This window comes from Lacerta agilis, chromosome 7 (genome assembly GCF_009819535.1).
Source record: "Lacerta agilis isolate rLacAgi1 chromosome 7, rLacAgi1.pri, whole genome shotgun sequence".
Taxonomy (NCBI): Eukaryota; Metazoa; Chordata; class Lepidosauria; order Squamata; family Lacertidae; genus Lacerta; species Lacerta agilis.
Genome location: NC_046318.1, coordinates 2,575,814 through 2,597,486, shown reverse-complemented (window position 1 = coordinate 2,597,486; position 21,673 = coordinate 2,575,814). Strand labels below are relative to the sequence as shown.

Below are 21,673 nucleotides of genomic sequence, written 5' to 3'. Positions count from 1 at the left end.
TCAGAGGTATATGAGAAATTTTGAAAAATGCATGAAAAGAATTTGATATTCCAAAAAATTAATAAAATAACAAAACAACAATTGGAAGTCAAGCCAGAATTAACTTTACAGTGAACCTCGTGTTACGTACCCTCCCCCTTACGAATGCTTCGGGTAACGAGCTCTGCTAACCCGGAAGTAGTTGCTCCTGTTTGTGAACTTTGCCCCGGGATGTGAGCAGAAGTCGTGTGGCGGCAGCGGGAGGCGCCGTTAGCGAAAGTGCGCCTCATGTTAAGAACGGTTTCCGGTTACGAACGGACCTCCGGAATGAATAAAGTTCATAACCGGAGGTACCGCTGTATTAAATATATTTCAAGACAACAATCTGATTTTGCATAATAAATCATTAATAAGCTATTTATTACAAGCAGCGGGATGCAACGTAACCATATATGGGAAAGACTTTTCTGGCACAATGATGGACAATTGGTACAAAATAGTTTGGAAAACAGTCCTCCTTGAGAGATTAACAAATTACGGTAATTATAGCTGACACACGGACAGATCAAGAAATACAGGTGAAACTCGAAAAATTAGAATATTGTGGAAAAGTCCATTTATGTAAGCAATTGTTTTCATTAGCTACTGGAGTTTAATATATGAGATAGACTCATGACATGCAAAACGAGATATGTCAAGCCTTTGTTTGTTATAATTGTGATGATTATGGCATACAGCTGATGAGAACCCCAAAGTTGAAATTGTTAATTTGGGGTTCTCATCAGCTGTACGCCATTATCATCACAAATATAACAAATAAAGGCTTGACATATCTCGCTTTGTATGTCATGAGTCTATCTCATATATTAGTTTCACCTTTTAAGTTGAATTACTGAAAGAAATGAACCTTTCCACGATATTCTAATTTTTCGAGTTTCACCTGTATGGCTGTACCCTGGTGTGGTTTGATTTATTAACATATGCCAATATTCCACAAAAAGGAACACAACCCGCCCCCTTCCACATCAGCAGTTGACTCAGTCTGGTTGATAAAAATTTAAATTTAAACATATGTTATTATTATCTTCACACTCCACATTCAAATATACCAACACTTTATGTTGTTTCATTCTTAACTGACTATTACTCAGACTTAATCTAAGCACACCCCCAAGGGCTCCTGATAAGGCATTTAGCTATGTGATGTTGAATGTTACCGGTATCTGTTAACTCTAGGGTTGCCACCTTTGGTCTGGCAAAATAAAGGACAGGTCAGGCAAAATCGGAACAGGTCGGGGGGGATCGGGGGGCTAAAATTACGTTATCTGGTACATAAATGACTTCAAAGCAATCCATTACTCTCTTTTGCTCTCTGACTCCCAGTCTCCATCTCTGACCCACCCGCCTCTGCCCATGCAAAATGTTTATTTCCCCTCGCTCTCCACCAGTGCCATTCAACACCCCCCCTCTTGCTCTTTGAGTCCAACCCACTCCCACCCCCCCTGCCCATGCAAAAACTATTTAATCTGCACCAAGCCACACCCCTACAAATCATGACCCACCCTCTGACTGCGCAAAACTCTCTCTCTCAAACTCCTCCTCCTCCCGGCCCCACCCCATCCACTCAGGCTCTTGATTTCCTCCTCCCACCAGACCCACCATCTGCCTCTACAGTTTGGAGGAGCAGGAGGAGCTTGAGTACATGACAGGAGGCATTTTCCTCCAAATTAAAAGGATGATCTTTTTTTTTTTTTTTAGAGACGGGTGGCAACCCTAGTTAATTCTTTTCTATCCTCTTTTCCCCTTCTTTTTGTTTAAACCAATTCACAAACCAGTAACTTATACACTGAGCACTAATACTGAACTATGTGTTGTACATATTACTGCAGATTTATTGTGCTATTTTTGTGATTGACAAATGACATGAGAATACTTGGTCTGTTTATTTGTATCATTTATTATTCCTATGATCCTTGTTTATAAAACCCAATAAAAAAGTTATTTTAAAAAGTAGGTAGGCATCACCTTGATTAGGCATCATTTGGCAAAATAAGCGAGGAGGCAGAGATGTACATTGCAGGTCCTGCTCCTGAATAGTGGCCAGCAGTGCCAAGTGCCAGCTAATAACACCAGTGGCTTACAGTATGTTGTGGCTGGGAGCTGCTAATCATGTCCAAGCATTATTGCCAAACTAGCCCTAGGTGCTGATCACACAGGCACCAAGCGACGGCCTTTGGTGAAAGCATGAGGCACATCCTCAGTTCCCACTCGGCAGTGATGACCAAGTAGTGCATTCAACCCTTCTCTCCTTATGTTCACTATTTGGGAGTTCCTAGAAACAAGCTCTCGTATCTGTGCTCATTGGGGCAGACTTAAAGCAACAACACAGTGTAGTCTAGTCATTGTTCAAATCATGTGAGGAATCATAAGCGTGAAAAAGTGCTCTTATAATTATGTCCAGTAGTACAACTCCGAAGATTACAGAACAGAACACTGTGTTTAGAATTGGTTGGCTGTGCCCAAGGCAACTTGATGACACACACTGTTACAATAAATGTAGCATCAAATTTCCCAATAAATGTTTACCCAAAAAGGCTTAAAATGGCCAGGGGACAATGGAGTAATTTAAAAGTAGCATGCACAGTGTGATAGTTTCCATGGCAGGAAAATGCAAGCATTGTCAGCCTACAGAAGCACTTGGCTTGTTTAATTAAAGTATCTTTACTATGAACTAAATGAATGTTTCCATTTGCATGATTCTTTGCTTTTTCCTTCCTAGCTCTCAATGAATTCCCTAGTGACATCTTCACAAATGAGAACCGGCGGCATGGAGCAGTCGTTTTGCACGCCTTCTGTGTGAGTCACCATTTGCCTATATGCATATTATGTTTATATCTTTTTAAAAAAATCTTACAACATTAAAAATCACATTACAACATACAAATTATAATTGAGAGATAACGTCAGCAGGAACAATTATTAATAATGCCAATCTGTTGTCACCACCGGCCTTATAAATATTTAAAATACTTTAAATGTTCAGCAGCAAGTGATGATCTATGGCTACCACACAGTGGCGCTGGGTATATGGGGCATTTTTAGCAGGGGCCAATGCCCCCCTCAATATTGTAGTGGCTGCCATCCCCCACTGCACCTGGGCAAGCTCCGGCGCCCTCCACAATTGCCTGAGCGCCAGGATGGGATGGGCGGGAGGCTTGGAGGATGATTTTTGCCCTCCACGCCACGCGCTGGGATCGCCAGAGTGACCCTGCAAGCGTGGCCTGATGGGGGCGAGGTGTCGCCCATGTGATGTCATGCGCACTTGACAACCCCCCCCCTCCATGTTGGATCCACCTTGGCATGCCTGCTACCACAACGGGTTTTTAAAAAAAATATATATATATAGCCATTTAGTCATTTCTCACCAGAAATTACTTGTAGGAAGGTGTTCTTGTCTTCCACTGCACTGATTCACTTGTCATTTATGCCGATGTATTCTGGGTTTGTAGTTTACAGAATCATTGTCTCTCTTTGAATCCTTTTTGAATGGACCCCAAGAGAACTTGACTGAATCAGTGAGTCAGTTTTCATGTCATGGTAAGCTAAGCCAAACCTTGGCCTAGCAGAAATGCACAAATGCACAGGCTCCCAAGAGAGGAGCTCATAGCCACTTTGCGCCTGTGGTCTTTTTCATGACCATGTTGGCACCAGCCTAAGGAAATAATAAATAGTGCATCCAGGCACTATTTATTTATTTTTATTTCTTATATTTATTTGTCACTGACTGCAACCCCCTCTCCGCCTCTTTAAAAAAGCATAAAGTACCATTGAAGGGTTAAAAACCATTATTAAGTAAAAGTTCTCCACTGACAATAACATGGGACACCCTACCTTGATTATGTTGTGAACCATCCTGAGATCTACAGATGAAGAGTGCTAAATAATCAATCAATCAATCAATCAATCAATCAATCAATCAATCAATATATCAGTAAAGTGAAATGCCTGAGTAAAAACGTCTTCACTTGAATACCCTCCAATATTTCCCTAATAAAAATACGGACGTCATAAGGAGAAGCATGACATTCCGGGATCAAATCAGAAACCAGGGGCTTCTGTCAAATTGGGACTGTCCCTGGAAAATAGGGACGCTTGGAGGGTCTGCACTTGTCATCTGAAAGTTGATAGTGATGGCACCAGACACATCTCTCTGGGGAGAGCATTCCAGCCAGGGAGTCACGATAGAGAAGGCCTGATCTTGTGTCACCATCTTCTACACCTCCCTCACAAAGAAGGGCCCCAGATGGTGAATTTGGGTAGATTCACGTGGGGAGACACTATCGCTTAAGGTTTTGTGGTCATGAGTCACATAAGGCTTTATAGGTCAAAACCTGCACTTTTCATTGAGCCCAGAAACTAACTGGCAGCCAATGCAGTTGGGCCAGGATGAAACCTCCTACTTCTCATTAACAGCCTGGTCACTGAAATGGCAGGCCACTGTTTCCTCAGTGTAGGTGCAACTCATATCATGGGTCTTTTTTCTCTTCTGCATATTTCTCTTCTGTTCATGAGGAGCAGCTTCCTTTCTGGTAAGCAGCCGGCTCCTTGAGAGCACAGCTGCTTATCTTCAGACCAGGCAAGCAAAGCCCCCATATAATCAGCCAAATAATTAACATAGATGTGGCTACCAATACTTAAGATGTTATAAACAACTTCTAAAACTAATGTAGTTACAGAAAATAATTACCATACCAATAAGCAACACAACTCTGATCATATGGATGTACACTTCAGTTGCCATACGTCCTTTAAAGAGACATCTCAGATAACACTATAAAGTAAACCATGGGTAGGCAAACTAAGGCCCGGGGACCAGATCCGGCCCAGTCGCCTTCTAAATCTGGCCTGCGGACGGTCCGGGAATCATCATGTTTTTACGTGAGTAGAATATGTCCCTTTATTTAAAATGCATATCTGGGTTATTTGTGGGGCATGGGAATTAGTTCTCCCCCCCTCCAAAATATAGTCCGGCCCCCCACATGGTCTGAGGGACAGGGGACTCACCCCCTGCTGAAAAAGTTTGCTGACCCCTGATATAAACTGATAACGCTATTCATTCATTTATGTTCTCGTTGTCAGAAACAGAACATACATTATTTGAATTGAATAACTCTCTTTAATTAAATTAATCATTTTTTAGTTTATATAACTGGGTACAAAACATGTTGTCTGCAACTAAATAAACTGTGGTCCCTTCCCACCTTTAACATAGCTGATGTGGTCACAATGTATGAAGAACCATATGAATGCCTCTTTCACCTTGGGTGAAACATTGGGGGAATTATACATGTGGCAGAGAGCTTAATAGACTTGTGTGCAAGATGCGTTCTGACCTTCTATCTAAATTAAAATCAGTTTTAAAATGCCGAAAGAAGTAATGAGTTTTCTTGCCATTAGTCTTTCTTTTGTGTCACTGAGAGAAACTGATATGAGTTTTTATGGGATGAGTTATTCAGCTAATTTGAATGTTTTCTCTACTGTTATGCTGTTGAAATTATGAGAATTCAGTTCTAACGAATAGATCATTAATTAATTCCTTGCTTATCTCTAGTGTCTTTATAGGGTTGTGTTGTGTTGAGATGTTTTATTTTCTGGAATACAGTAAAAGGTTTTGTTTGCAGAGTATTCTTGCTTGCCATTTTCGTGCTTGGATGCTTACACTAGTATTTCTGTGACAGTGAAGTGCTGTATTAAAACACCTACTCTTAACATTATTTGTGTCTCCATACGAAAGCTATGTGTCAGGACTAGCACTGCTTCACATTGGCTTGGAAGCAACATGCATGGCCCTTTAATAGCACAGCACACTGTTTTTACGTACTTTGAGGACATCAGATGTTGAGTTTGTTATCAGGCACTCCACAGCTTAAACTGGAAACTTGGTGGCTTTAAGTTGGGAGAGCCTGGTGAGTTAGTATGATCTGTAAGCGGCTCAGGCCCACCTCAACACCCTTCTCAGACACAGAGGAGGGGTGGGAACCTGTGGTTCTCTAGATGTTGATGATTTCAGCTCCTATCAGACCCAGCCAGCCAGATAACCAATGGTCAGGCATGGGGTCCAACAACATGTGGAGGGCGGACCACCAGTTTCCCACCCCTGCTCCAGAGCCTGATATTCTTCCTTTGTCCAATCAGCAGATCAACATTTTCTCATTGTTGCATTTCAGCTTCCTGCTTTCCACTCAGACCTCCCAAGCCTAGGTTGTGGTGCACTTGGATTTCTAACTAGATCTTGTGTGTGGTACTTTTTTTAGCTAGATATACTTGTTAAGTACTCAAAACAACACTAGAAACCTATCATAGTACAAGATTACATAATTTTTCCTGTAATCCACAACTCGTGGGTTTTTATGTGTGGGGATGCCTGCCTTGAAAAGCGAGGAGGGGCCTAAGGCCCCCAACCCCATTGCCCAATACATGATATTTTTGTCATCTGCCATACCCTCCACAATCCCCTTGGGAACCAGGCATGGCCTCGCAAGAGTTATTTGACTAAGAATATTTCAGCCAGTAATTCCTTGTTTAACTGGAAGTGATTAACCTTTTCGTGGAAATTTTAATCCTTGCTGCTTATTTTTAGCAGTGGCTCCCCACATGCGTTTCTAATCCAGTTGTGATATCCAGCTTGCATGAGGCAATCTACCAAATGCAGACAAAACTCTGCAATGTCACTTGCTATAACCATTTGTCACATGGAAAAGTTGCAGTTTAGCTTTCCATGTGCAGCGTTGCATTTTTGAAATATGTGCTCTCCCATTTAAAGTGTTCCAGCCCAGAAAGGACTCTACTGTATGATGTTTCTGCCTATTTGATTTGGCTCTTTATTTGTATGTATTTAGTGATCAGCATCTTTTTGTAGTAACAAACCATTTCAATGACAATAGACTAGGTGGGGACCTCTGCCAATCACAGGACTTTTAGTGGTGCGAGAGAACTGGAAAGTCATCACAATGTGGCTGCGAACATGATCAAATTCACTGGTTATTAGGTGCTAGATTTTGTAATGGAACATTTTAACCAGGCACTATTACTGGCCTGTAAAAGAGGAAATAACTGAATGAAGAGTTTGTTTTACTTAGACACCACATCTTCTGGATTCTTGACTGAACATAACAAAAAGGGGGGAGGGGTTGCCAGGTCTCCCATGTTTAACCTGGAGTTTCAGGGTTTTAGCCTCAGGTGTCTAGGACAAATACCGGTAAGTGAAATCCCAGGGTGAGGGCAGTGTTCAAGATACTTATTTTCTGCCTGACTTGATGGAAGCTTTTGCTATTACATGCTTGCCTGGCTCCATCCTGCAGGCGCAATCAGGCTCTTCCCCTAACTGGCAGGTGGTATCATAGAACGCATCTGCATCCCACCAGGCCACCTTCTGATCTGCCTGGCACTACCCTTAAGCTACCATGCCAGGAGACATGGGAACTCTAGATCATTCACCTTCATAGAAACCTCCCCTGAAAATCAAAATCAAGCTCCAAAATTTGCAAACCTCCCACATGAAAACTGTATTTGTTTAGGAATAACTGCAACATTTGACTGGCTCCAGTTTTCTAGAACCTACATATGTTCAGTGAAAAAGAACCATAGAAATGTAGAGTTTGAAGAGACCATGAGGGCCATCAAGTCCAACCTCCTGCAATGTAGGAATATTTTGTCCAACATGGGGCTCAAACCCACAACCCTGGGATTAAGAGTCTTATGCTATATCAGTGTACTGGAAGAAGCAAAGATCACCAGTGTTGAAGCAATGATTCTTCAACATCAACTTCTTTGGACTGGTCATGTTGTGCGGATGCCTGATGATCGTCTTCCAAAGCAACTACTCTATTCCGAACTTAAAAATGGAAAGCGTAATGCTGGTGGTCAACAAAAGAGGTTTAAAGACTGTCTCAAGGCAAATCTTAAAAAATGTAGTATAAACACTGACAACTGGGAGACACTGGCCTGCGAGCGCTCCAATTGGAGAACAGCCTTTACCAAAGGTGTCATGGGCTTTGAAGACACTCAAACTCAGAACGCAAGGGAGAAACGTGCTAAGAGGAAGGCACGCTTGGCAAATCCACACCATGATCAACTCCCACCCGGAAACCTATGTCCCCACTGTGGAAGGACGTGTGGATCCAGAATTGGCCTCCACAGTCACTTACGGACTCATTGTTAAAACTGTGTTTATGGAACACAATCTTACTCAGCTACAAGTGATCGCCACAGAAGAAGAAGAAGAAGGGCAGCAGGCAAAGAAACAGAAATATGTGACTCATAATCCACCAGGAAGTTCTATACAAGCACCATTGAAATGAAAGGGAGTTGTGGCTCGTTTTCCATGGATTAATGCCATTTTTTTCTTTTGTTATAAGAAAAAACTGCTCCTTTTCTCTTATGGGGTATCCAAGAGCCCGTATAGAGTCCTTAAGTAGATGCCCTATCAGTAGGAGAAAATAACAGAGGCCAACCAGAGAATATTGAGAAGCAAAGCAGCTAATAAGCCTGATCTTTAATAAACTGTTGCAACAGGGTCCCCTGCTCACCCCACGCAGGGAGGGAGGAGGGGAACCCAGAACATTGGTGTGCAAGCTCTTATATAGACTTTTGAAATTGCCCACCCTGTAGCTCAAGACCACCCCCAAAACATCATACATACATCACAGAAAGAGGCGGTCTCCAGCAGAAATCCTGTTTGCCAGGATACTTGATAATGGTCACTGATTGCTTTACCTGGGCAGCCTGGCCATTCTTTTGTGATGGTAAATACTTTAATTCCTGTATCCAGGTCACAGGCTCACCCTATTCATACACACATACGCCCTTAAGACAGGTAAGCAATAGACAGTGGAGAGGCTTCCCCATTTCCTTCCTCCTTGCAGGATTGCTCTCCTGTACGATTTCAGACATGTGGTTTATATACTTATGTATGTGTTTGCCTAGTACAGTACATTTATGAACGCTTATTTTATATTTGGGACCTTATAATTCTTAACACTTTCCTTTCCTTTTTTCATAAAATGAAAGAGAAAATAAAATGTATAGTCTGCTCTCAAAGGCAGATCTTAACCCTTGTCTCACACAGGAAGGGGTGGACCCTGCCAGGTCTTACCTGGGAATTTCCCTTTCTTCTCTCTGCCTCCCATTCTGGGAGATCTTCCTTTCCCTTCCTTTTGCACAGGTTCCTTCAACCATCCATCACCCTTGTGTATAATCCCAATACTGACCCAGAGTAGAGGAAACCAAAACAAACAAACAAACAAACAAAAGCGAATAAAGGAAAAAAGAAAAAGAAGATAAAAATAATACAAGGAAGGAAGGAAGGAAGGAAGGAAGGAAGGAAGGAAGGGAAATAAAAAGGACTTAGGATTCTTCATCTGTTAGTTACCTGTATAAAAAGATTATTCAAAATATTCACTCCAGGATGACATCCAATTGTTCCTCCTTCTGCTAAGTAATATTTTCCCAATCTTAAGACTTAAAAATCTCAAATTCATTCATTTCACACTGCCGGCGGGAGGCCTCGTTAGGGAAAGCGTGTCTCGGTTTAAGAATGGTTTCGTTTAAGAACGGACTTCCGGAACAGATTAAGTTCGTAAACCAAGGTACAACTGTATTACTATTAGCTTCAAAACATGAGCAACTAAAACAGCTTTAAAAACAATACAAAAACCCACAACTAAAGAGAGGTGGGGGGTGGAACAGAATAAACTTCTACGACAAAGACCTTTTGAGACAGCAGGAAAAGCTTGTTGAAACAGAAATTTATTCATTTGTTTGCATAAAGTACAATCTCATCAGGGATGCTAACTCCACAGAACAGGGGCATATATCACACATTTCCACAAATAAGTCTATTTTCTTTATTGGACAAGATTTATATACTGTACCTCTTAATCAACAAAAACCTCTAAGCAGTTTTTATTAAACATGATGAAATTTTCATTTAAAAATACAGATAAAAAGCAAACATTAAAAACAAATTGGCATAAAATTGATAGAAAGAAAAGAAAAACCAGCACTTTTAAACAAATACGCATAATAATATTATATGATAAAAATTACACCTCTGGGTAGGGATGTGTCTTAGGGATGAGTAGGGGGTAGGTTGAGTACTGAGATTTATCTGCTAAAGACCCCCCCCACACACACACACTGCAGTTTCCAGGGTTCCCTAGAGAGCAGGAATGACTATTACACCAATTTAATTCTGTGGTATATCTTTGATGTCATTTCAAACCAGTATACATAATGTGTTCTTAATTCTTTTAAAATAATTAAATTATGACAGTATCCTGTTTTAACTGGTGCCTTGTAAACACAGTGCTTTCTGTTCTTGCAGGCTGTCTACATGTTCTATGCTTTGGCTATTGTCTGTGATGATTTCTTTGTCCCTTCGTTGGAAAAGATTTGCGAAGTAAGTCTATGCTGATGCTACTTACTCATATTTATTAATGAAATTACCAAACCAGAATTGTAACCTTTGTTTACATACCATCAGTTTTACACACTGCATTTCTATGGGCATGGCCAGGTCTTTTTTTCAGCTGGAGCTCATTTACAGCACCTCTTAGGTGGGCTCCATTGCCATGCTAAGAGAACAAGGGAGAAGTTCATGGTGAGCTGTGGCACCTCTTTTTATAGAAAAAATATCACTGTGATTCGTATAGCTTTCATGAACAACTGTAGCAACTTGATTTAAGGTCACTGCCAACCCTGTAGCATATGAATCAACTACTAAGTCATGTGCTTTAAAACGGTGTTGAATGAGCTTTAAGTGTATGGTGTGGTTCAGCAGGAGGACTACTTGATCTTACCTGTTAGAGATAAAAATAAAAATCTACTCTTATTTTATGTTTTCATTGAGCTTGAGCTATCACAAATTTAAGGCAAAAATCATACAAAATAAAACTGAAACATGGAAAGCTTGTTATTAAAATCCCAAGCCTGAGAAACATTAACTTAAGTGCGTAAAGTTTTGACATCTGAAATCATTTATAACATTGTAAGTACAGTCGTATCTCGTGTTACGAATGCCGCGTGTTGCGTTCATCACAGGTTACGAATCCGGAAGTACCGGAACGGGTTACTTCCAGGTTTGGCGGTTTGCGCATGCGCAGACATGCAAAAATGACATCACGCGCATGCGCAGTAATGCCAAATTGCGTCACACACATGCGCAGGTGTGGCACTTCAGGAGGCAGACCTTTCAGGTTGCAAACGGGGCTCTGGAACAGATCCCGTTTGTAACCAGAGCTACCACTGTATAAAATAATGTGACATTTATACATGGAAAATCAAATGGGACAGGCTGATAATTCCTCTTACCAGCAGTCAAGTAATTGATAGTGAGAATTTAACAATAATATAAATGATTTCTCAAGTTCAGGCAGCAGCTGACAGCTAATTATTTTGAACATCAGTAGAAAGCTGCTAGAGAAACAATGTGCTAATGTCCCATTTGAAAAACACAGACAAGAGTATAGCCGTAAAAAACTGTGTGCCTCTAGAGCAGCATAGGATGAAACCATGCAGAGTAGCCGTGACAGTGCTCCCAAACTATCAGAAAGATAAATGGCACCCCTAAAGAGTTCTGCTGCATGCCCCTTGCGCACCTCCAACATCCTCCTGTGCTAGAATGACATTGGAGGCAATACTTTGGGGAAAGGATTTTGCTGCAGCTACTCCTGCATTGCATATCCTTTGATACTATTCTGCCTGGGGAGGATGTTGGAGACGACCATGAATCCTGAGTCCTGAAGCACTAACAGACTGGGGACGTGTTATATTTTGCTTCTGATAAGAGACTTTTCTCTTCTTCCACAGCGCCTGCACCTCAGTGAAGATGTGGCAGGGGCAACATTCATGGCAGCCGGCAGCTCTGCTCCAGAACTGTTTACATCTGTCATAGGTAACTAAATCATCCACTTCTTTCTTGCTGTAACTGTGAAAGTAAATGCAGATTTTTAATTGTTTTGTGCCTTACCTTTCCCACAAAGATGATGGGGGATAGATATGCACACCCAGGTTTTGGGTGGAAGACCAAATCCATAAGGTTAACCTTAGTTCAATAAACATTGGCAGAAGGATGGAATGGATGTTGCTGGAAGATTGCCCCAGTGCCAACAACAACATCCCAGGATGATCTTCCTGGGATGACTACCTAGGAAAATATTACGTTTGTTGAGAATTTTCCCACCTGTGTGTTCTTAGTAAGTACAAAACAATATGCTTCTGAATGGCATCTCTGCTGCCATGTGCCATGCAGAAAGGGATGTGAAGAATGGCTCGGTCTACAACTAGATGTGACCATGATACATTTAATGTGAAGCTGCACAAATAATGAAAATGGATTGGACCATAACTCAGTCAGGTGCACATGCCTTGTAAACATAAAGATCCTAGCACTTCCGTAAAGGATCTCAGGTAGCAAGGTAGGAAGGACCCCAGCCTGAGATGGTGGAGAACCGCTACCAGTTTAAGTACAGTAGTTAATATTGGGATGGATGGAAGCTGATTTAGTGTAAGGCAGTCTCAAATGGTAGTCGAAACAACAACAACAACAAAAATCCTTCCAGTAGCACCTTAGAGACCAACTAAGTTTGTTATTGGTATGAGCATTCGTGTGCATGCACACTTCTTCAGAAAATGAAAGTTCATACCAATAACAAATTTAGTTGGCCTCTAAGGTGCTACTGGAAGGAATTTTTTTTATTTTGTTTCGACTAAGGCAGACCAACACGGCTACCTACCTGTAACTAGATCAAATGGTAGTGTTTTCTTTTGTTGCATCTGAGGTAGTAAAGGTTAAGTGGAGAGAGTGGGGAGCAGCACAGTCATTTTCAGTAGTTCCCCTCAGAGTATGCACTGTATAACACACTGCAAGGTAATCCCCCTGGCATATCGCCCATTATTCCACCACGCAGCACAAAACCTCCAGATTAAAACCTGGCAAACCAGAGGCTTACTGGTATATTGCCTAATAGACTTCTATAAAAATAACAAACCTTTGTCAACACAAGAAATACAAGACAAACTAGAAGATACTCAAATACCCTGGTTAACACATCACAAACTACATGCCTTCTTAAACAATCCAGCAGTAAAATCAACAGCAACTAGGCCCCTGACAACCTTCAAAAACCTCATCCTAACAACAAAGGGACACGGCAGAGGGACGGTATCCGCAATATACATAATACTACTCCAAAATACTACTCCAAATTCCCACGAACCCCCTAGACGCAATCAAAAAACAATGGGAGGATGACATGGGATATGAGATCAACCCTACCCAATGGACCATGACATAGCAGCGCCCGCGTACCTGTGGATAAGAGGTTAACCTGCAAAAGAAGACTTAACTGAGGGAGGGGAGGGTGGGAGAAGCTCTGGAGCCGACTGCCTGCAGGTAAGATTCACCTTCTGTTGTGTGGGCATGACGGTCCCTCCCCTTACCTGGCCAATTCCCTGGCAACGCCTCTCCAGGCGGGATTGGCCGATTGGCTGAGGTAGGTGGAAAGCTCCAGGTATGCAGCCTGGGGAGGATGAAGCCAGCCCAAACTACCAGGAGTCACATTGGGATGGGGGGGGCTGCATGCGATCACGCAAAAGGCGCCCCCCATTTGATGTGGGGAGCGGTCATTATAAGAGCTCAGGGCATTCAAGTAAGACTTGGTCTTCACATGAAGTAGAATGGGTCTTGTATGAGGTGCTACACAGTGATGCAAGTCCTAAAGTGGTAGAATGCCTGTACCATTTAAGACTGCCGTGGTGGAGAGAGAGATATCCCTGCAAGTAGAAAACCAGCACAGCTGCAAACAGGCAGTATTTCTGTCTATCTCTCTCTCCCTCTCCCCTTCTTACTTGCTTAGTGAAGCATTCAAAAATGGTGTCTCCTCCACCTGAAGTGGAGCAGCTCATTCTACCATCTCATTCTAACATGCGTTGATCAGACCTGCATGTACTGCTAACCAGATGATGAGGAACCTTTGCACTTATTTCCTTTTCCATACTATAATGAATTTGACTGTTCAGCTGGTTGATCGTGCTGAAAACACCTTTAAGTAATCTTTTTATTACACACATTTTCTCAGTATTAGAAAATATGCTCTGGTGTTTTCTCCTTAATCCCAGCAGTCTTCTTAAATAGTGCCACTCGTTCTGGTTTGCAGTGGGAAATCTTGCCTGCCCTTGGCACTGCCTGTTCATTCTGAGCGACACAGGAATTCTTTTCTTTCCTCAGGTGTGTTTATCACGAAAGGAGACGTGGGTGTTGGGACCATCGTGGGCTCTGCTGTATTCAACATACTCTGTATAATTGGGGTTTGTGGCCTCTTTGCAGGGCAGGTAAGAGAATATGACCAAATCTCCCCCTCCCCCTTGAGTAGTAGCCACCATTTTACAAACTGGTGCACAATCAGTATGGAAATCTCTTGCTTGCCTCTATTTATATACATTCCACAAGAGTTCAATGCATTTCTTATACCGTTGATGTAACAAACATGTAAGATAGCTCAGTTTTATTTATCTCTGTAGCACAATGAACTCATTAATGTTGCTTCCACCCTAGAGGCCTTAAACATTGCTTGCAGCATTGCTTTTTCATAATCGGTTCGAAGGAAAATTAAACTGTAGGTCCCACAAAGTAGTTAATATACCTTTATGTTTTATCTCAGGACCCTTTCTGTGTTTCTTTAGAAGTCAGTCCCCTTCCCCAGTATTAATAAAAGCTTCCTGCTTACAAATTCATTTTTATACATTTCAACAAATACTTTTCATTCAATCATTCATTCAGCCTTTATTGGCATAATTTAGACAATTAAAAATAGTCCAATAAAACATTAATAGTCCAGACATATTAAACACACAAAACATATAAAAGACTCAGTAGTCATCATTAGGTAAGATTAAGAAGTTTCAAATTTGACTTTAAGACTCTCCATTTCGTATCCTGAAACAACCTCAGTAGTTTCAGGAATATCATCCTTTGTCAGATATTGGATTACAGATTCTTTGCAAGTAGATATTTGTAACTTCAAAAGAGTCACCAGTTAAGTCTCTCTGAAGAGTGTTGAACGAAGAGAGAGCGGTCCAAAATTATATGATATATTGTATCTGGTGTGTTAATAGCACAGGGGCAAGTCTATTTTGGAAGGGTATTTTTTGGAACCTTCTAGATAGTACAGATGAGGGGTACATTTAAACTGGCTAACATAAAAACTCTGTGACGCAAAAAAATCTTTGGGCATCATTCCATGACAAGGCTGCAAACCCAAGTAAGCAGATAGGCATACAGAGGGCTGAGTGAGGTAAAAAAAAATTAAATCCGTGGTCTAACAGCCTTTGCTTAATGAGAGAGAAAGTATGTGACTCATTCAGTAAGAGGAAAGAGTTTATTGCAATCCCTGTTTGAGTTTAAAGGTAATTGCAGAAAGCCATGAAAAATATGTGAATCTCTCAATAAATAAGTTAATAAGCTTTCTGAGTATGTACTAAAATGAATTTTTAACCAGTATTTAAAAGTCATGATCCAACCCCTGGATTCTAAGAGATGTTGACCTAGCTCAGCACATATAGCCAAATCGGAGCCACACTTTGGAACTCCTAGGATCTGTCGAAAAAAGGATGCCTGAACTTTGCTGTTAAAATCTGTTATCTGTAGAGGGGTCCCATAAAGGAAGTGTGAAACTGTTTTCTTCCTATAGGCCCTAACCACTACAGGTACATTCTGATTACCATTAAGAAAATAGAATCGTTTAATTTTACAAGTTCACAAATAATGAGCAGATCAGGGACAGGTAGAAATCTCACTTGGGTCTGGCATGAGATTGGAGCCTGGGATCTCACCTAATGTCTTATGGAACTGTGCCGAATGTTTGTTTGCAAAAGGGGTCTATCTGCTTCTGAGATCAACTTGGACTGCTTAGACATTTCATTTGCTTTGATGACTGCTTGGAATTTAGTAGCATTTGAACATTGTCATGTGCTTTTCCACCTCCCATAGCAGTGAGAGGTTCCAGAGGCAGTGCTACAGGATTTAGGCTATAATCCTACACCCACTTACCTGGGAGTAAACCTCATTGATCTTAAAGGGTCTTACTTTTGGGTAGACCGGTATACAATAGCACTTTCCTCCTGGCTGAGAGATCACTGGCAGGAAAGGGGCAATACTTAATAGAACAAACATCTGTGAGGCAAAGGGCAAAGTTAGGAGGAAGCTCAGATCACACTGTAGGTGATGTACCATTGTAACGTCTCTGCAAATATTATGTTTATCTCCACCCTTATTTACTGTTTTTCCTTCCAGTGAAGTTCTCTCTGGTTAGAGCTCTATCTGAATGATGTTTTGGTTTTGATGTGGGGGGCGGGGAGGTAAAAAAATCACAGAACCAGCTAATAGAGCAGTTTTAACTAGCAGTGGGATCCTTACAATGTAAGGCTTACATAAAACTCATAACAATGTCAATCAGGCCAAAGGGTAAGGAAAGCTCAAGGAAGGTTGCTACAGCCAAACAGGGTTAATCATAGCAATTACACAATAGCAATTTTGCAATTGTGGTGGTATAATCTCATGGAGGAGTAATCTCCAATATGCACAGAAATAGGATGTTAATTACATTACCTTAACTTTCTTTATCAGAAAGAGCTATGAGGTTTAAGAGAGAGAAATACTCCCACTCTTAAAATAAATATTAGTAGACCAAAAATGAAGTAACAGTATCTGTGGTGGTGCCTGTTATAAGAAGGCACCCTCCAGTCTTGTTGCAAAAGTACCAGTTGGTAAGTGTATTGTGTTAATTACACCCAAGTAACCATCAGTAACCATCAGGGGACCCAGGTGGCGCTGTGGGTTAAACCACAGAGCCTAGGGCTTGCAGATTGGAAGGTCGGAGGTTCGAATCCCTGCGACGGGGTGAGCTCCCGTTGCTCGGTCCCAGCTCCTGCCCACCTAGCAGTTCCAAAGCACGTCAAAGTGCAAGTAGATAAATAAGTACCGCTCCGGCGGGAAGGTAAGCGGCGTTTCTGTGAGCTGCTCTGGTTCGCCAGAAGCAGCTTTGTCATGCTGGCCACATGCTGTACGCCGGCTCCCTCGGCCAGTAATGCGAGATGAGCGGCGCAACCCCAGAGTCGGACACGACTGGACCTAATGGTCAGGGGTCCCTTTACCTTTACCTTTAACCATCAGTTGTTCATAATTACTCCTAAAGTTGACAGTGGACAAAGTCAGTAAGAAGTGAAGCCTAGTAATCTTTCTTCTTTTGCGTAGGAAGGAAATGTCCCTTGCAGATTCTCACTTGTTTGACAAATAAGTGCTCTGTTCTAAGGTTCTAAGGCTAGCTGGTGGAGGGAAGGAGCTGCAGCAACAGGAGCAGCCACCACCCAAAAAGAAAATTCTGTTGCCAAGATCCACCCTCCTCCGCCGCTGTGGCTCAGCCAGCCATCTGGAGCGAGGAGCTGCCCATGGCCACCAGCTGGCCTTGCAAAAGCAGCAACAACATATAGAATATTATTTTTCATAGAAGAGGTTATATATTCTTCATTATGGTTTTCCTGCCCAGTTGGTTTGCATGTATCTTAATGTTTTAAGCTTTAATTTTACTACCAACAAAGTAATTCACTTTGCTGACTAAAAGTAATTCACATTGGCCCAGCCTTTGATCTCTGTTAACATAATTGTTTATATGAACTTCCTCCCCTGTAAATGGTTTTGGGTGTGTTCATTTTGGTACATGGCACTCCCTGAAAAAGCTTGTAGCCTATGGTGCACTTAATGTACTTGATGCTGTTAGTGGGGCAGGGTGTTGTTGTTTTTCTCCAGAAAAAGGGGACATAAATGTAGTCTTGTATCATTACGCCACCTTTCCAGAGGTTATCTGCTACAACCTCCATTGCACTGGAGTTAGTGAGGTCACTGAATGAAGCCTGTTAGAAGTCTTATTTTTGCCAAATGCAGGATTTCTGCTAAAATGAAATACTGTGAGTCTGACTTGAAATATCCTGGCACCATACAAATATAAATGGGCACGTGTGTGTGTGTGTGTGTGTGTGTGTGTGTGTGTGTGTGAGAGAGAGAGAGAGAGAGAGAGAGAGAGAGAGCATACACACTGTGGCAATAAATTTGTTTGGTACCAGCTACAATTTGAGGTCTGGTCTACATGTAGCAGAAGGAGGGGAGAAATTAAGTAAAGGGATGGACTATACCACTTGAGACTGCAGGCAAGGATTCATATTTTTGAATGCTCCCATATTTTCTCCCCATAAGTAGAAAATTCACATAAGACGGAATGAGTAGCATAGACACTTTCTCTGTGATGTGTTAGGTTGTGTGTGTTTTTTTGTCCCAGATGAACGTTGAAGAGATGCTGTCAACTTACTCTACCACCTCAGGATTTTGTTACCTTATGATGCAAATTAGACCTCAAGAGTTTTCTGCGAGAAAAAAAGTGACCACCACGCCCCCATTAAAGAGTTGAAGACACATGCTTACCACAGTATAGCAATCAATTCTCTAGTTAGTCAATCTTCATTAAAGTCAAAATGTGACCATCAGGTTGCCAGCTACGACCACACATTTGTTTCTGACAGTGGTATATCTCTTTCTGGTTTTTTGGCTGTCTTCATTAAGAGACCCAATAAAGAAGCTGGAAGGAAGAAGGGGTATCTCACTTCATGCCTGATGGGAGACAATCTCCCTTTGCACTTGGAAGCACTGAGAGATTGTCTCCAGGGGCTGACGTAAAGTGAGACTGACCCTGTCCTGAGTTTTCTGTCCATGCCAGAAGATTTGGGGGAGGACTGGCTGGTAACCAGAGATAATGGCTGGCAACCATTGCTTCTTCCCCTCAGAATGAGGAGTCTGAACTCCTCATGATGTATCTTCAGTATAACAGGCTCAGCACTTCTGTTGGAGAATTTGGCCAACACTTGGAGATAATGGACTTTCCACACAGTGTTTTTTCTCCTTCTCAATAAATGTTAATTGCATATTTGTTGTATGGAATCTTCTTTCACAGATAACTTTCAAAGTAACACTTTTGTTGCAGGAATGTGACCTTTTGAGGTATAAATATTTTATGCCTGGAAAAAATGTGATTCTTCTGACTAGGTTAGTACACTTGTTACAATGACTGTAGAATTCTCTGGTCTTTGGGGGGGAAAACCAACAGTTCTTCCATGCATCTTGCTACTAATGTGAATCTTGGGATCATTTATGGCCAGTTCATTTTCTTCCTGTCTGTTTTCTCAGATTGTTGCACTGTCATCTTGGTGTCTCCTGAGGGATTCCATGTATTATACCTGCTCTGTTGTTGCACTTATCTTGGTAAGTGCTCAGAGATCGCTTTCCTGAATAATTCTTTCTTTGGCAATCCAAAGTGCCATTTCTCCCATTTCATAGGGATTTATTAAGCTGATTTATTTTTACAAGAAATTTGCTTTTGTTGAGTGTTTCATTTAAATGAATATAGGACCTTGCTCATTGCAATCTACATTGCAATCTACATCTTTACCAGATTCATCCACAGTGATTTGAGAAATAATGTTTTGCAACTTCAAATGGCAAAACCAGCTTTGGGTTGGTCCAGTGAAGTCAGGGGGGAGATTTCATTCTAGGTGGTTTCATTTAGAAAATGTGCAACAAGACACTAGCTGAATAGTGAGACCAGAATTTTTCTCTACAATAAGCAATTGTTATTTCACACTTCTGGCAAAAACATTGTTATCCCTTGCTTTCACTCCCCAATCCATTATGATTCCTACTATTTATGATCAGAAACAGCGCATTTCCGGGCATCTGTTGGAATTTATGAAGAATTTTCTGTAACAATGCCTCTTAAATTGAGTTCTGAAGACCACCAGTGGTCTCTGGTATATTTTCTGGTGATACCTGAGACCATGATGAAGAGTCTGATTCAGTTACTGCTGGAGTCCAATCAAGTGATTTTCTGTGGGCTGCTGTTCAATTTGTGGAGCTGTGTTTTACACATGCTGGGGATGAGGGGCCGAATCATGGCAGCTCAAAACACTGAGAAAATTGTGGCAGGCACATGTCCAGAACCATAGAAAGGCACCAGTTTATAGAGCCAGCTGGGTTGTGAGACTGCTGGGACCCCCTCTAGGTTTGCCACATGTCCCTTATAATAAGGGATTGTCCCTTATTTCAAGGGAAAATGCTGCATCCCTTAAGGATGCCCCTTATTTCTGCCCCGCTTTCTTCTCCCCGCTCCTTCTCCTCTGCTGAGGCAAGCGCTGAGCTCAGTTCCTCCCTCCCTTCCATCTCTGCCTGTGTTCTCTTTCTATCTGTCTCTCCCTCTCTCTTTCCCTATCCCACCCCGCCCTGTTACACTAAATCAGGGGTCCCCAAACTAAGGCCCGGGGGCCGGATGTGCCCCAATCGCCTTCTCAATCCGGCCCGGGAATCAGCGTGTTTTTACATGAGTAGAATGTGTGCTTATATTTAAAATGCATCTCTGGGTTATATGTGGGGCACAGGAATTCGTTCATTTATTTATTTTCCAAAATATAGTCCGCCCCCCCCCCCCAAGGTCTGAGGGGCAGTGAACCGGCCCCCTGCTGAAAAAGTTTGCTGACCCCGGCACTAAATCCACGAGTGACGCAGCTGCGGCCCAATGGATGGGAACGGAACATAGGGGCGAGGCTGAAAAAGAATGGAGTGACTTTGGATAAGTGGGAGGGAGGGAGGAGAGGAGGGAAGGAAGGAAGGAAGGAAGGTGTGTGTAACACACACACACACACATCAAAGCTGGCAGTTCTTTTCCTACTGACCAGGGAAGGGGGGTAGTAGTCATGGGTCCTTGTTGCTTTTACATGCTCCCCTGACCCTGTTCCTTTATAGAGGGGTAGGGTGGATATTGCAAACACATTCTTTGGGTACCAAAGAACCCCCCCCCCCAAAAAAAAACCCCATGACTTTTTAAAGTGTTTTAAATGTGTTCTGCTGATGAGGACTCAAACTCCCTTGCAGGAAACGGTCACAATCCTAAATTCACGTTCAACCTGATCCTTTGAAAACAGAAATAAGTCCCAATTAGTTCAGTTGAATTTACTTTCAGTTAAGTATGCAGAGTATTGAAGCCTTAAAATGGTTGCTGTCTTTACTTGTTTAAATAAATTGATGGAAAATATTGTATAAAGGACTGGGCCAAAAATGAAGCACATATGTAACCCTAGTGGTTAGATGACCTTGTCTGACTATGTGCTTGAATGTGCGTGGCATTAGCAGCTACATGGAAAGGGATGTTGGAGGCAAAGCTCTGTGAGGAAGAGAAACAGAATTGTTGCTATCTTCACCCCCCTTCTTTTTTGGGCTGGGTTTCTACATTTACTATTCTTCTGACAGGCAGAAATCCAGCAGCTGGGGAGGATGTGAGTCCATTTAAATTTATGTGCATCACTAACTAAGATCCGTAAATTTCTTTGGGTCTACCCTATGAGTACAGTAGGACCAGCATTGGAAACAACTCATTGTAATGGATGGCTTTGAAGTCATTACTGCAGCAGGCAAAGTAATTTTTAGCCCCCACAATTCCTCTCTCCTGACACATTCCTTATTTTGCCGAAACCAAAGGTGGCAACCCTAATCCCTTCCCATGAGCAGTCATAGGAGAGTAGGGTCAATACAGAACCCACC

At 42.0% G+C, this 21,673-nt stretch overlaps 1 protein-coding gene across 3 annotated transcripts in view; it reads left to right on the top strand.

The window, feature by feature from the left end:
* SLC24A3 (solute carrier family 24 member 3) overlaps window positions 1-21,673 on the top strand; it is a 154,032-nt gene that overhangs the window by 97,687 nt on the left and 34,672 nt on the right. For 2 of the 3 annotated variants that reach the window (XM_033154133.1, XM_033154132.1), the window contains exons 3-7: window positions 2,759-2,835; window positions 10,364-10,438; window positions 11,848-11,932; window positions 14,267-14,370; window positions 19,271-19,345. In XM_033154133.1, the coding sequence (XP_033010024.1) occupies window positions 10,373-10,438; window positions 11,848-11,932; window positions 14,267-14,370; window positions 19,271-19,345 (330 nt within the window). In that variant the 5' untranslated portion in view covers window positions 2,759-2,835; window positions 10,364-10,372. Of the gene's footprint in view, window positions 1-2,758; window positions 2,836-10,363; window positions 10,439-11,847; window positions 11,933-14,266; window positions 14,371-19,084; window positions 19,130-19,270; window positions 19,346-21,673 lie in introns of those variants that run through there. The other variant, XM_033154131.1, reaches the window with a different exon arrangement.